The 15,564-nt window shown below is 37.0% G+C and overlaps 1 protein-coding gene across 7 annotated transcripts in view; it reads right to left on the reverse strand.

Moving 5' to 3' along the window:
- The window catches only part of ZBBX (zinc finger B-box domain containing), a 107,533-nt gene that overhangs the window by 36,532 nt on the left and 55,437 nt on the right, over positions 1-15,564 (reverse strand). For all 7 annotated transcript variants that reach the window (XM_068547399.1, XM_068547400.1, XM_068547397.1 and 4 more), the window contains 3 exons: positions 14,739-14,897; positions 9,640-9,814; positions 1,913-2,033 (listed from right to left, as the gene is read on the reverse strand). In XM_068547399.1, coding sequence (XP_068403500.1) covers positions 1,913-2,033; positions 9,640-9,814; positions 14,739-14,897 — 455 coding nt within the window. The remainder of the gene's footprint in view (positions 1-1,912; positions 2,034-9,639; positions 9,815-14,738; positions 14,898-15,564) is intronic.

Consider the following 15,564-nt stretch of genomic DNA (forward strand, 5'->3'; position numbering starts at 1 on the left):
AGCACCCCTATGAATGGGATTAGTCTCTCCCCAAGACAGACCTCTCGCCCCTTCTGCCCCGTGAGGACACAGTGAGAAGACAGCCCTCTATGAACCAGGAAGCTGGGTCTCTCCAGTCACCAAGTCTGCTGGCACCTTGATCTTGGACTTCCCACCCTTAAGAACTGTGAAAAATAAATGTGTGTTGCTTATAAGCCACCCAGTCTACGGTATTCTGACAGCTTGAACAGACCACAGTGTTAATTATGAAAGGAAAAGAGTGGTTTTGCAGCAGGGAACCTTGGTGAGTACCACATTAACCATGTGTTCAAGGTTAACATCCTCGTGATGAGACCTACTGATAGTATGATCGGGTGATATCATGCACTGAGAAGAGTACATCCTCTCTGTGGCATTCTTCCTCAAAATGCACAACCTCAATCTAATTATGAAAAAACACCAGATAGACCCACACTGAGTATATTCTACGAAATACCCAGCAAGTACTCATGTCCAGGTCATGAAGACAAGGGAAGACTGAGGAATTGCAATGGATAAGGAGATAGGACAAAACTGCAATGTGAGATCCTGAGTTGAATCCTGAAACAGAATAATGACGTTAGTGAAAAACACTGGTGAAATCCAAATAAAGTGTGTAGTTTAGTGAGTTACACTGTACTAATGTTAATTTCTTGGTGTTGATACATGCACTATGATTATATAAGATGTTACCATTAGAAAAGCTGAATGAATGGCAAGTGGAAATCTTCATGTTGTTTTGCAACTCTTGATTGCATGTCTTATTTCAAAATTAAAAAAAAAAATTAAAATAAGAGAAATCTGCCCATGAAAAACAGTTGAAGGGGCGTGGGGGCAGATGGTAACCTGTCAAACAGAAGCTTCAAGGAAGTCATGAGGGCTGATTTTTAAAAATATGAAGGGATACCATGAAGAGGAGAAATTCAATTTGCTCAGTATTGGTTTAATTGGTAGAATTAGGACCAAGTTAGCAACTAGTCAGAAAAAATTACAGCTCACTAGGAGATATCATAGGAGGCAGAATGTTCCAAGGATGGAGGGGGCCTTCTCGGGAGATGGTTTTGTATGACTGGAAGTGAAGCAAGGGCTCGAAAACCACTCCTCAGGTACATTCTAGACAGGTTTTCTAACACCCTGCTCCTCAAAATGTGGTTCAGAGACTAGCATTATCCACGGCAGTATCACATGGGAGTTGTCAAAAATTCAGAAATGCAAAATCTCAGGCTCCACCCATACCTACTGAAGAAGAATCTGTATTTTGCCATAGTCTCTACCTGATTCCTAGGCACAATGAAGTGTGAGTAGCAATGCTACAGGGCAAACTGAGCCCATGGCCTTTAAAGATACCTCCCAATGTGGTTCTTATATCATGGTAAAATTATGAATGACTCCAACATGTACTCAGTCATCATTTTGGTTTGATATTTAACTTTTAAACAATTTATGAAATGCTACATCTAATGATATAGGCTTTGAATAAAATATATTTGAATACTATTAATAAAACTATAAAATCAAAGGTCTGCTTAACTTAAAAGTAACTTAAAAGTTTCTGAAGAGTACAGCCTCAAAAATTACCTCTTCAAAGTAAGCTTTCATTTATCACATTATTTTTGCTATTATTTTAAAATTCTATACCATATTTGTGCCTTGTTTCCCACATACACATTTCCATTTCTCAAGGCAAACCCTAAATCAATCACACATTACATATATAAATAGAATTAAAATTCTTATCAGAACGGTAGAAGCTTCACAGGGATTTAATATTGCTTTAAAATTATTTATGCAAATGTGAAGTGCATAAATAACACTGCTACAAAAAAGCATGTCACACAAGGAATGTAAATAGCTTTTACATTTCTTATTTATAATGCAAAAAATCAGAAAATACCTTCTGTGTTTTTTAAGCCATAATTTTTCCATGTAGGATAGACTGTCTTCTTTAAATTCAATCATAAGTGGTTCTGTCCAAATTCTCAGATTAGTTTGTACTTCACATTCTTCCAATGAGTCTATAAAAATAAACATAATATGCATAATTAAGGTAACCTAGTCTACAAATTATCACATCTTGTCTCAAGATATAGAATTCACCATTTTTGAGGCAAATATGCTTTGATATTTGTCTGTATAATCAATAGTTCTAGACTTAAATGATGCAAAAGTGTTAAATATTGGTGATTTATTCTATTACTGTATAGATAGTTTTCTTCAATAATTTCTTGAAATGAAAAAAATCTTGATTCACAAGGTTTTTTAAAGCAACTAATTATTTTACATGATAAAGATAAATACAAATAGATTCATTATGTATTCTATAAACGCACACACACATAAAGGTATGTGCTAGAGCCACTGACAACAATATTTACACATTATGGGAAACAGAAAATAAATAACTCAAAATGGTACCTGGAGGAGAGTGCCATTTTGGCACTCTCTGTCCTCATGGCACCAACTGTCCTCATGAATTTATATCTACATGGCAACTTACTTCCAGATGCTTAAGATGTTTCTGAAGTACTACTAAATTAAAACCACCATTCAAAGATATTTAAAACTGATGGAGATTTCTGGGAAAGAAAGCAGCATAAATACAGAGTTACTAGTCTCTCCACCCTCCTAGATATTAGCCCTCTCTCCATAATGACCACACAGGAGAAAAAAGGTGGGAGAACATAGAGAAGTAGTAAAGAGGGAAACAATTTTTTTTTATAGACTGAAACTAGAGAATAATCCCAAGCTCATACTGCAGGCTTTAATAAATAGCTTTTAGAAACAGCCAAATGCCAGCAATAGAGATAAACCAAAAGAATGTAAGTCATCCACTCGTATTCTTCCCGAAGTGTAGAGCAGTGTTGAAGAAAGCAACTGGAGGATGTTCTGAGAACCACCATCAGAACGCATGAACTGAAAGAGTAGGAGTCAAGGACAAGAGCAAGTCATAGAAAAAAGGAGAGGCCTCCACTGTGAGTCCTCCTTTTCATAAGGAAACAAAATATTTCCCAGCAAGGAAGCTGAAAGAGAAAAAAAATGAGGACTCAATTTTTTTTCTGTCCAGGTCATGGAGAAGAGCCACTTGTGGCTTGAGAGATAACCCCCAAGTCTAGAAGGGTGATGAGGAGGAAGGAGATGAAGCAGCTGACCTGTGACTCACTCTTCTCCCATCACCAATGGCACATTCCCAGGAAATAAAGATGGCAGGTGGCCTGGGTTAACTTGCTTGTGAATATGCTAATAACTAGACTTTCTGGCAAACAGATGAATGATATTTTCTAGAAAGAGAGTCTTTAGCTATGTAATGCATTCAGCAGGATAAGCTTTGTTTCAAAGTGCTTACAGAAAACAAATCTAGAACGCATGGATTCATGAGTCATGTCTCCCTGAACAACGCCACACAAGCTATGGAACTGAGGTTTTGGTTTGCTCCCTTGTTTAACGGTTCCCTAGCTACCCTTTGTGTGAAGTTGTGTAAGACGTCCCATTGTTCATATTGAAGGGATGATGGGTATTTTCCTTAATAGACAATGCTTTTAAAAGTCTTAAGGTAAATTTGCCCAAGGTGTTTACGGAACAGCCAGGAGGCCAGTGTGGCTGAAACAGAACAAGCCAGGGAGAGAGTAATAGGAAGTGAGATCACAGAGATAGAGACTTCAGATTACATTGAACCTTCTAGGCCATTGTAAGTATTTGCCTTTCACACTGAAGGAAATGAAATTTTACAGTTCACTAAAATGTAATCAAGTTAGAAATCAATAACAGAAATAACTAGAACACTTGAAAATTCAAAGCTAATGGCCAAGAAACAGAGGAAAACATACTCAGTGTCACTTGTAATGAGGTACATAAATGAAATATACAATTTCATCTCTATCAGACCAGCAAAAATTTTTTAAAACTGACAGTTAAAGTGTTGGCGATAATGGGAAGCAGCCAAACCATTTATATACTGCAGAGAGGAGTATAAACTAACACAAATACTTTGGTAAAAAAATTCAGGTTTACCTAGTGTAGTTAAAGACACAGACACCCTATGACCCAGCTATTCTGCTCTCAGGAATAGACACCTAGAAATGTGTACACATGTGTACTATGAGACTTGTGCAAGAATATTCAAAACAGCAGTGTTTGCTGGGTAGGGCTAAGGGAATAAATGATGTTGAAGCACTCAGAAACTAAAAATAATGGAAAGCTGTTACCAACCCTAGGCTTGAGAGGACAAAGTTGGAGAAATTTGTAAGAAGTCATTGAAAGCAAGGGCTGTGGACGAAAGGTCATCTAAGTGCTGCTCTGTAACACAAGTAGAGAATGCAGTCACTGCAAAATCTCAGCACATCAAGGAGAGGAAAAGTAAGTACCTCTACCTCTTTCTACCCCAAATGGGAATCAACCTAAACAAACATCAACATTTAAACAGGTAAACAGTGGTGTAATCATATAAAGAAGACTTTTAAGCAGAAGACTCTTAAGCAGGGAAAATGAATGAAATACAACTATGCACATCTTTATGGGTAAATCTCAGTAAATTATGTTGAATAAGTTAAACAAGTTGGAAAAGAGTACATATACTAGTTTTCCATTTACACAATGTTTAAATACATGCAAATTTAACAATACATTGTTTAGAGATACACACATGCAGTAAACTGCAAGGAGATCAAGGGAATGAAAAAACACAAATCCAGGCTAGTGATAATCACTTAGAGGGGAGGGAAGAGGAAGAGAACAGGTTCTTATTGTTTTGTTTTTCTCCATAAGGTATATAAATTTTATAAATGTTCTTTTTATCTACTTAATATCTTAGGGAAAGGAAAATGTTTGCACACACATACATATAATATACACGCACATAAACAATCACATTTATAATACTCTGAGGCAAAATAAAATCACATATTATATCAACAGAAGTCCTCATCTTAATGATTTCTCCATGGCAACCACACTGTTGACCTCATTTCTTTACTTAAAAATGCAGTCCTCCATGGGTTTTTATGATAATACACTTTACCAACTTTCCTCCTATATCTATGCCACTCTTTGTCTTGTTTGTAGCCTTGTCTTTCCAAGCCACTAAATGTAATTCCTCTCTAGCTTGTTGTGCTACAACCTTGCTCTCTGAGGTCCAGCCACGCACATCTACCTTCAGTTCCATTAACACAATATGCTCTCTTCATCATGGAGCCTCTGTACATTCTAATTTGTCTCCACTCTCCAACTCGTTTTCTAGACTTCAACTTGAACCTTGGCTTCTTAGAAATCCCTTTTTAATTATCTGTATCAGTCAGTGTCCTGACAGGAAAGAAAAAACTCAAAGGGGTAATTTGAAGAAGATCAAATGAAGGGACTAATTTATAATCATGGTAAGGTTAAGGGAACAAGTGATGTTGAAGCACTCAGAGACTAAAAATAGTGGAGAGCTGTTACCAACCCTAGGCTTGAGAGGACAAAGTAAGGCAAGTGCTGTAAGTAGTCATGGAAAGCAATGGCTGTGGATGAAAGGTCATATGAGTGGAGCTAATGATATATGCAGACAAAGCAGTAACTGCAAAATCTCAGCACATAAAGGAGAGGGAGAGTGAATACCTCTACCTCTTTCTTCTCACCCTTCAATGTTCTGCTAGTGTCTCCAACTGGTCAAACCCAACCGGAAGCCAGAGAACAAGGGAGTTCACGTGATGCAGCCTCTAAAGATCAACCTCTAGGGGCACAGAGTAGGGCAGAAATGGGAAAGAACGGATCTGGAGAGACAGAGTCTACTTAGTTTGCATCTAAGCATCCATTTGTCTGTCTGTCTCTTCCTCTGAAAACAAAACAAAACAAAACAAAACTAACTCATGTCTGAAGCACAGGGAACACAAAGTTCTAGAGCCACTATGTATCACAGGGAGATTTCAATTTAGTGATACTCCCAACTAAATTTAAATGTTAGATACCAGTAGTACGTGTCATATTAGGTATCAGGAAAAAGAGAGGAAAAAAAAAAAAAACAATTACTCAATATACAACATAGCTGCCATGGTTCTTCATTTTGTAGCTTGTTTTGAAGCCTACCTTGATTTGTTTACCATAGCTTCCTTCTCTCATCACCCATTCTGTTTACCTTGCTGTCTGCCAACCCCTTTTACCTGGTAGAGGACTAAAATCCTTCTCAAAAGATTCAAGACCATAGAAGCCCTCTTTTCATTGGGTTGCCACATTTTTCCAATGAACATTATTACTGGACACAGAAAAATTAAGTATGCCACTGAATGGTTTGCAGATGAAGTCTATCTTTTCTTTATTGTATGATAACAATCTAATTGTTCCTTCATACTTGTGCTCAAACAACATGGTCGGTACAGTAACCCTTCCTGACTATTAACTCAGTGCTGATGAGCCCCAAATGGCAGTGGGTAGTCTCAGCTTCCTGTTTAATGGAAGTTTTGCCGGAGTTTCATGTAATATAGAGCCCCTTGTAGGAAAAGCACCCCAAACTCACAAGATGTTGTTTCTCAGCTGGAACCCATACTGAACCTTCAGCAGGCCATTCCACAAAACTATCAAGCTAGCTGGATAGTGCTGCACATGGTAAGATGAGTGAATTCCATGAGTATGAGCCTATTCCTATACCTTTTTCATAATAAAATGAGTGTCTTGATCTAAGACACTCATTGTGTAAGACACCACAGTGACAAATAAAGCTTCTGCTGGCAGATATACTACAGGAAGAGAAGGCAAATCCTTTTCTGAAATATGTAGCTTTTCCCATGAAGACAAATTACTGCCCTACCCATGATGGAAAGGGTCCAATATAATCATTCTGTAACAGATACTCCCTGTTCACAAAATCCATTTAGCATCATGCCATCAATCTAATGGGCAAGCATTATCTTCTGTGCAATAGCAAGACAATCAAGGTTCTTTGGGACTACATAATGCTAGAAAGCTGGAGAGTTAATGTAGGTCTGAAGCAAGACTGTGAGGGTATACTGTAACCTCTGCCATATGTTATCAAACTATCTCTGGTTATATTTATTAATAGAAATAGAAAAGAATACATTTGATATGTCAAGGAGCAGTAAACTATAGCCCTTGGGCCAAATCTGGCCCACTGCTTTTGTATGGCTTTCAAGCTAAGAATGGTTTCCACATATTTTAATGGCTGAAAAAAATCAAAAGAAGGATAATATATTGTGACATGTGAAAATTATGTAAAATTCAAACTTGTATCCATAAACAAGGTTTTATTAGAAAATAGTCACACTCGTTTGTTTATATATTGTCTTTCATGATACAGTGGCAGAGTTGTATGGCCCTTCTGAATGGCCCTCAAAGCTTAAAATATTTACTATCTGTCACTTTACAGAAAAATCAACCCCTAGGCTAGGTCAATAGCTGTCTCCCTCCTCCGACCATGGAGAATGTGTTGGTTTTCTCCAGCAAAGACACTACATCTAGAAAAGCAACTGTGACCTGTATCATCATCATCGGATCAAGTTTAATCTGTAGTCATTTTCCAAGGTCATTGGCTTTTGTACCAAATAAGTAAGTTAAATGGAAATATAATAAAAAGCAGTATTCCTGCATCTTTCAGGTCTTTGATGTTGGCATTAATCTTTGCAATCCCCAGGTATTGCTTCTGGCATGGTATTTTATTAGCATGGACATTGGTAAGGAAGGGAGACAGTTCTAGGGTCTTCTACTTACGTACTACCACAACAACCTTCATGCCACAGGTCAGACCATCAATATAGGCATTATTCCTGTTACTGAGTATATGTGTTCCCAAGAGTCAAGACTGGGAAAATAACCACATAATGGTCCCACAGTCCCAATGCACTATGAGACAGAATAAAGACAAGAGTCTATCTATCACTCCACTTCCATAAATCTCTAAGACTGACTGGTGGATTACGGTGGTACTTAGGGTCTCCAGGGTCTCTAACTGTCAATTCAGACCCAGAATCTAATAACCCCTCTGAAGTTCTGGGCATTGCCTTTCCTCAGTGCATGTTTATCCTGGTAAATAGCCATAAGTTCTGTAGTGAAAGCTTAGAGGAAGATTCATAGTGTACCCTGTGACCACACTACAAAATGCTGCAAAAGGACCCAGCCTCTACCTCAAGGGGCTTCAGATTTGTGGTCTGGCTTAGGGCTGAGAACTTTATAATAAACTCTGAATCCCCAATATGGTAGCTCAAGTTGGGTCTCTGTGCATCAGGATGGAAATTTTCTACTCGGATAGGAAAAACAGGAGTCTATACAAACTTGTTCATTCTTATGTACTCCAATTAGTACCACAGATCTCTGTGAATTGAAACAATCTAATTACTAGTCTTCCTTGCCCCTTATTTTGGTAATTTTTCCACTATAACTTTGATAATTATATGCCAACATCTGGCCTCTACCACTCCAGGTTTCCATGATTCCTTTGAAATCAGGCAGTTCAATTCCATTTAAGCATCTTTATCCACAATCTTCAGCCTATAGAGGAAAGCTACAACACATCAGTTCTTCTATTATTTTTAAATACTATGTCTTCAAAGTGGACAATCAAAAAGGTATTTCTATAGAACACTTAATCCCTTTCAGAGTAAAAAAGTAAAAAATACATCAAAATGTGAAAGCACAAATAAAAGAGCACATAAAATAACATAGTCAATGAGAGTTATATTGATGTACATACTAAAACAGGGTATACAAATAAAGTCTTGGAAGTATTAACGAAATTAACATATCATGAACAAATGTAGGAAAAATATTTGAAAGAGAGAACATTATTTAGTAAAAAATCAGATTTTAATTGGGAATAAGGTGTGTGATATCTTGACATTAGGAATTACACTATGTTACAAAAGAGGACTAATCAGGAGGGTTCCTTCACTGGAAAAAAAATGAAATAAAAATCATAAAATTGAATGCTGTCAACTAAGTTACATGATTTAAGTTTATTATCTAATATTTTATTTTTAATGAAAAGCAATTGGAAGCCTCAACAAGATTCTGAGTAATAAAATTTATAAATTGAATACTTCTAAAGGTATGATTTCCCTCAAAAGGTACTGGGAAACAAAGAAAAGGCACTATACACTTCGGTCATCCAGATCTTCAATGTTTAGAATATGGGTGCGAAAATTACCAAGGAAAAATAAAAACAAATATTTCTTCAAAAAGAAAGAAAAACAAAAGACAAATTAATTATCCCCCTGAACTTCACAGCAGTCCCTGAAATATATTTCTCAAGACACATATAAGAAAATTCTCTACTCCTCTCATCTCATAGATCCTCCTGTTTTATATGTTGTAATTACAATTCAATAAAGGAATAGTTGTTCTGACAAAACTTTCTGCTAGAAGAGGAGCTGAGAGAATCTAATTCTCTATTCATTTGACAGCCTGAATTTACGTAAGAAACAAAGGCAAATATATCCCCAATGCCCAATTCTGGGGTTTATAAATGTTAAAACACTAAACCGATGGTCATAGAGTGACTACTCCTTTGAAGAGTTATATCAAACTACTATCCCAATGTTTCAGTGTTTCTGAACACTGCATTTATATTCACAGAGAATGGAGATAAAATAAATTCAGCTTTATTTTAAAGCATTCATTTTATTTAAGAAAACAAAGCAGTACCTGGTTTTGCTGCATGTAACTTCTGTTTCTCATTGTCATCATGATGTCCAGTTCTCCACTGATTTAGAACTTCTTGAAAGGATTGGGCAGAAGCTTCTTCAACAAATGGCCCTTCACACAAGAGCCTATCTCTTGGATTTGCACATTCTTCTTTTTTTGTTGTTGAAAGTTCTACCTAAAACAATTAACAGTGTATCTAAGTGTGCTTTACTAAATGTTCTGTATCTTACAATACAGGTAGCATTAACTACTGAGCATTGTGAATCACACATTATTTTTAAACTTAGAATAGAATGTTTTTAAGTTGAACTTATTTATGTGCTTTACTGATTTCTTTAAAACTATTGACAGTTTTAAACGGTCTCTTCAGAAAGTACTAAAACTAGAGCCTACAGGACTGAGGGTTTATCATTATGTTATCCACCAGTGTTTTCCCTGGAAAGCAGTGATAGCCTTGTATCTAATTCTACTTCTCCAGTCTCCTGCTCCCTGCAACCTCCCCACAGCAGAAAGAACAGTTTCTTAACATGTAAATCTGATGTCACTTCTCTGCTCCAAACCCTCCAATGACTCTCTGTGAAACCCTCAGTTCCTATTAGGACTTATAAGGCTGTACACAACTTTGTACCCCTCTGCCTTTCACTTCACTTCCTTTAATTCTCCCCTTCATTCACCCTGCTCCAGCTAAACTTATCTTCTTTCAGTTCTAGGAACCCATCAAGCATATTCCACTCGAGGGCCTTGCGCAAGCTATATCGAATGCCTGGAATGGTCCCTTTTCATATCTTCACACAGCCATTCCACTCATTTAATCTGGTCTTGGCTCAAATGTCACCTACTCAGAGAATAGGTGATGACACTACTGATGACCCTAAAAACAAAGCCCCTTTCTCCCCCACTTTCCAATCTCTTATCTGCTTTATTTTTCTCTCAATAACTTATCTCCATGTGAATTTACTCTACATGTTTGTTTATTGCTGGTCTCTCCCCATTAGAATGTAATGGGATCAGGAATGTTGTCTGTTTCCTCAGTGCCAAGAGTAGTGCCTGGCACAAAGTAGGTGCTCGTTAAAAGTTACCTGAATGAATGCACAAATTAATGAATGCATATGAAAAACTGCCTGCTTCTCAATGTAATGATGGGGGGAAAGGATGAATTCCGTACAAAATATAGATCCACTGTGAACACACAGAAGAAAATAAAGGTAGGATTTGGCAGTTATCCAGTGAATCAGAGAAAACAGCCAAATTAGGAATCTAAAGCAAAATAAGTCCCGCACCAATGCTGAATTATCAAATGTGGATTACCCACACTGATGAAATTGCTAAATCTCCATTGTGTATCTTCTAGATACAACAGTAGAATCCTCTATGTTCAGCCCTTAATTGCAGAAAAACCAGGCAGATTGTCAGAGGACAACTGAGTGAAAATCGTTAAATATGTGCATATATAAAATTCAGTATAAACAAAAAGCATCTGGAACCTACAGACTCTATGCTAGTGGTTGACACAGAAACACAGAAATAGAAATAGGAGCAAAGAGCAGGAATTTAACTCAGATAAACAAGAATCCTATGGACAAAAAGTGGCAGGGGCAGTATTCCGGAGTGAGAGAATGGTATATATGTTAAGGCATGGAGTTAAAGAACACAGTGGTATGGAACTGTATGCAGTTGTGTTGCTATAGCAAAAAGTGGGATATGAGAAAATATAAAGGGTGGAAAGACAAGTAGGGGCAGATTGTAAAGGATCCTGCCTGCCATCCAGAGAAAATTACACTTAAACATATTGGAAATGCAAACCTACTGAAGAGTCCCACCCAGTAGCTACTGAAGAGTCCCACACAGTAGTGTGGGAGAGAAAGAAATTGGAGAACAGTGAGTTTGGATGCAAGGAAACCAATTAAAATTTACATCTATTTCTCAATATCTATCAACATTACAAATGCATAACCCTCTTCACCTAAGAATTTTATCATATGGATATACTCATATATATGCAAAACAATATTTTTCAAAATTATTTTTTATACTATAGTTTATACTGGCAAAAGATTAAAACAGTATAAATGTTGATCAGAGAAAACATAGTTTAAAAGTTATTTTATAGCCAATAAATGGAATATTTTACAACCACTATATAGAATGAGAAGGCTGTGGAATACACTTATATGGATAACAAAACTACTGTTAAGTGTAAAAAGCATGTTTGCAGAGCAGTAGGCAACACACTAGTATTTGTGTTAAGAAATACCTACATACAAAAGTAGAATAATTATTAACTTCTAGAAGGGGAGAGAAGAAAATGCACTTTTCACTTTATAGACCTTTTGCACTTTAAGCAAAAGCTAATTTCAGTATTTGGAATAGCAATAAGAATAGAAGTGACCAAATATTCAAGAGTTTTCAGACGGTTTTAAGATGAGATGTGGTAACTGATTGGACATGCAAAGGAGAAAGAGAAATGACTATAGAAAATAAATGTTCCTGCTGGCTTGGAAAGCTAGAAGAGAGGCTGCCACCAACAGTAACATCCATAGGTTTTGGAGAAGACATGATGAATTTTGTTTGGAAATACTGAGTCTTAGAAGTATGTGGGAAGGTATTTACAGGTATTCAGTAAGCAATATGTGAATGCGTGTGTATATGTATGCTGCACTCATGAAGATGCACTGAAAACTCAGTGCTTAATACAAAAGGAGTTAAGTATTCTGGTGATTCTAGCAGCTTTCCAGGGCAGCTCCTTTCCAAGCAATGAATCAGAGACATAAGACATTCACATTTTACAGCTATGCCTATGGAATACTTGGCTTCCACACAGCGGTGGCAGGAAAGGGAAAAGCCAGAGGATAGTACATTGGCTCTTAAATGTTTCAGCTCAGAACTGTCATATGTCACTTCCACTCAGAGCCCATCAGGACGCTGCCCGATTCTACAGGGGCTAGGAAATTTGAAGAAGCACATGGAATCCAATGCTGTGCATCAATTACCCCTCTAGGCTACACGATACCCCACAAAATATGTTTTAATATCCCCACTGTCCAGAAAACGAAACAGAGGATCAAAAGGTTAAAGTAAACTACCCGATGTTACAAAGCTAGAAAACCAGAGTCAGGATTTCAAACCCAGGTTTCAGTCTCTAAAATGAAAGTTCTTTCATGAACTGCACCCATTTCCAAGGATATCCACTGGCTTGAATCCATAAGAAAAGTCCTAAGACAGATATCAGGCTTTAGCACCATTTTGACTCTTCCAGGCATTCAAATTGCTTGGTAAGCCAATTAAAAATCAGATTCCTGGGCCCAACCTAGATGTAAAAGAAAATCGAAGTTTGAGTGGCAGGCCAGGAATGCACATTTTTTACAAACTTACCCAGTGATTCTGATGCTTATTGCAGCTGGAGAACCTCTGCTCCTCAGCACAGAGTAGTACGAAGCATATGAGGGGGGTACCTCTTTAGTGTGTGCACTGTGTACAGGTGCACACCTGAGGGTCGACAGCAGGCATGCCCAACCAGGACTACTCACCAGAATGACTGAGCAGGTGTTAAAACCACACGTCTGGACCCACCCAGAGAGATGCTAAACTCAGTCATGTGTGTTTCTCTAATGTTTCTCCAGTTGATTCTAATGGGCATTCCTGGATGAAACCACTGAATTAATGGCTTTACGTTAAGACCGGGGTGGAGGGTCTATACAGCATACACAGTTACCGATGGGAACAAGAGGCAGCATTTATCTTAGGGATTAAAAGAGCAGGCAAAAGAGTAGCTCCATAGCTTTCTAGTAGAGCTAGTTACTTAAATCCTCTCTGGCTTTCTCATCTGTTAAGTGAGATAATATTAATGTAAAACTTATATGGCTATTGTGATTATTGGATAAGATAAAGCAATTAAAGGATTAAGCCTAGCATACAGTGTTTAATAAATGTTAGCTGTTGATTTATCACTATTTTTATTGGTAGGATAAATTAGATAAAATGGCAGGCATGAAGGAGAAACCTTTAAAACCACAGCCTCTGGGTAATGGTTAAAAGCAGGTAATATGGGGTCATAAGGCCTGGGTTCAAATTGAAGTTCCACTATCAATGATATCTTGGGCAATTTAAAAAAACTACTTTGCCACTATTTTCTCATCTGAAAAAAAAGAAAAAAATTTAAAAGGGTAAAAAGAGATAATACACGTAAAATATGTAGGATGGTGTCTGGCACATAGTCGGTCCTCAGTACATTATTATTCTAATAAGACTGTAACTCATTCAGTGATTATTCACAAGCACCCTTGGCAGGTCTATTAGTGAAATTCATGCCAAACCGCCAACCTTCTTGGACAATTCAAGTATAGTTTCTCTGCTGTAAAGAGGTCCTACTACCATAGAGCATGTTTCCTTTTATGTTCTCTGAGCAAGGGTTAGGAACTCACAGGACTGAAGTTCAAGCCTGATTCTGTCACAAAGTAACAAGCTGTGTGACCCTGGCCAAGCTACTATTTCTGAACTACAGTGAAAAGGCGAGTGGCATCTAAAAGAATGAGGATTATTAATTACAAGGATCAAAATTTGAGGAAGTTTCTTTCTTGCTAAAGAATCAATACAACAAGTCTATTATTAAAACACAAACATGAGCTGATGAAAGCTTATCTAGTACATCATAGGATCAGTAATCAATCTGAATGACCACACAATTTGGTATAAATCTGATTTTAAATAACTGTGAAATTGCCTGTCACCTAAAACACTTGGCAAGGTTTTGTATTTCTAGCCTCTCTGAGATCCTGATTAATATAAAATTGTTATATTGCATTGTGGTTTTTTTTTATATTTCTCCCAAATATTCATTTCCTGATGTGGTGAAAATGCCTGGAAAGCAATATGATCAAAGGATCATTCATCAAAAAACTAGTAGCCAGTGAAATCAAAGCAATCTCTTTAAAAGGATTTTTACAGTGAAAGTGTTTCTGATTAATAAAAAAACAAATTCATATTAACCAACAATGTGATCAAATAATCTCCAAAACTCTACAGCTCTAGTTGAGTATATGAATGACAGTTTCCATGATCATGTATGACAGAAAATGTCTACTATATTTTCCTCAGCTTACCTCAGAGCTGCTCCCCTGAAGAAGAAGAGATTTGGTTTTATGCTGACTTTTACTAATCCCTTTTGTAGAACAATTCTCCCCTTTGGGTTCATCTGGATTAACTTTCTTTATAAGCTGATGGGCAACATCCAATACATTGGATAATATTTGAGATTTTGCCTATAAATAAACAAAATAGGAATAAATAGCCTAATATGTCAGCCTAAGTAATTTAGATATATTAAATCATGTTTTCATTATTCTATGACTAATAAACTTCAATGCATTTTATTTAATATTTAAAAATACAAATTGCCATTTACATCAACCATATAATAGTGACAGCTGCCATCTACTGAAGGGCTAGTTTCAGCTCATACTATCCTAAGTATCTTAAAAACATGTTATTTAATACTCAACTCTAAAGCATAACTATTTTTATCATTGTTTTAGGGATAAAGAAAGGAAAGTTTTGAGGGTTTAAGTAACTTGCCCTTGGTCACATGGTGAGTGGGTGGCAGAGCTGGGAAGTGACCCCAGGTGTGTACAATTCTAATGACTCCTAGCCTTTCCACTATATCGACACTAAATAGGTAGGTGTGCTATTTTGCACACATCATGGCTAAAGAACTAAATATAATCTAGAGGGAGCCTGAATAAGCAGTAATGAGTATTTTGTTGGTGATAAAACATTTTTAGAAAGTATTAACTACTCAAAAGTGCACATCCAGAAGTGCCCTAGCAAACTCCCAGTTGTTCTTTTCGCCATGCCTTTGCTCATGAGTGTCACTTACCAGGAAGGCCCTCCCTCCTCTATTATCTTCTTTGCCGGGCACACTCCTACCTC

Source organism: Eschrichtius robustus, chromosome 6, assembly GCF_028021215.1.
Source record: "Eschrichtius robustus isolate mEscRob2 chromosome 6, mEscRob2.pri, whole genome shotgun sequence".
NCBI classification, from domain to species: Eukaryota; Metazoa; Chordata; class Mammalia; order Artiodactyla; family Eschrichtiidae; genus Eschrichtius; species Eschrichtius robustus.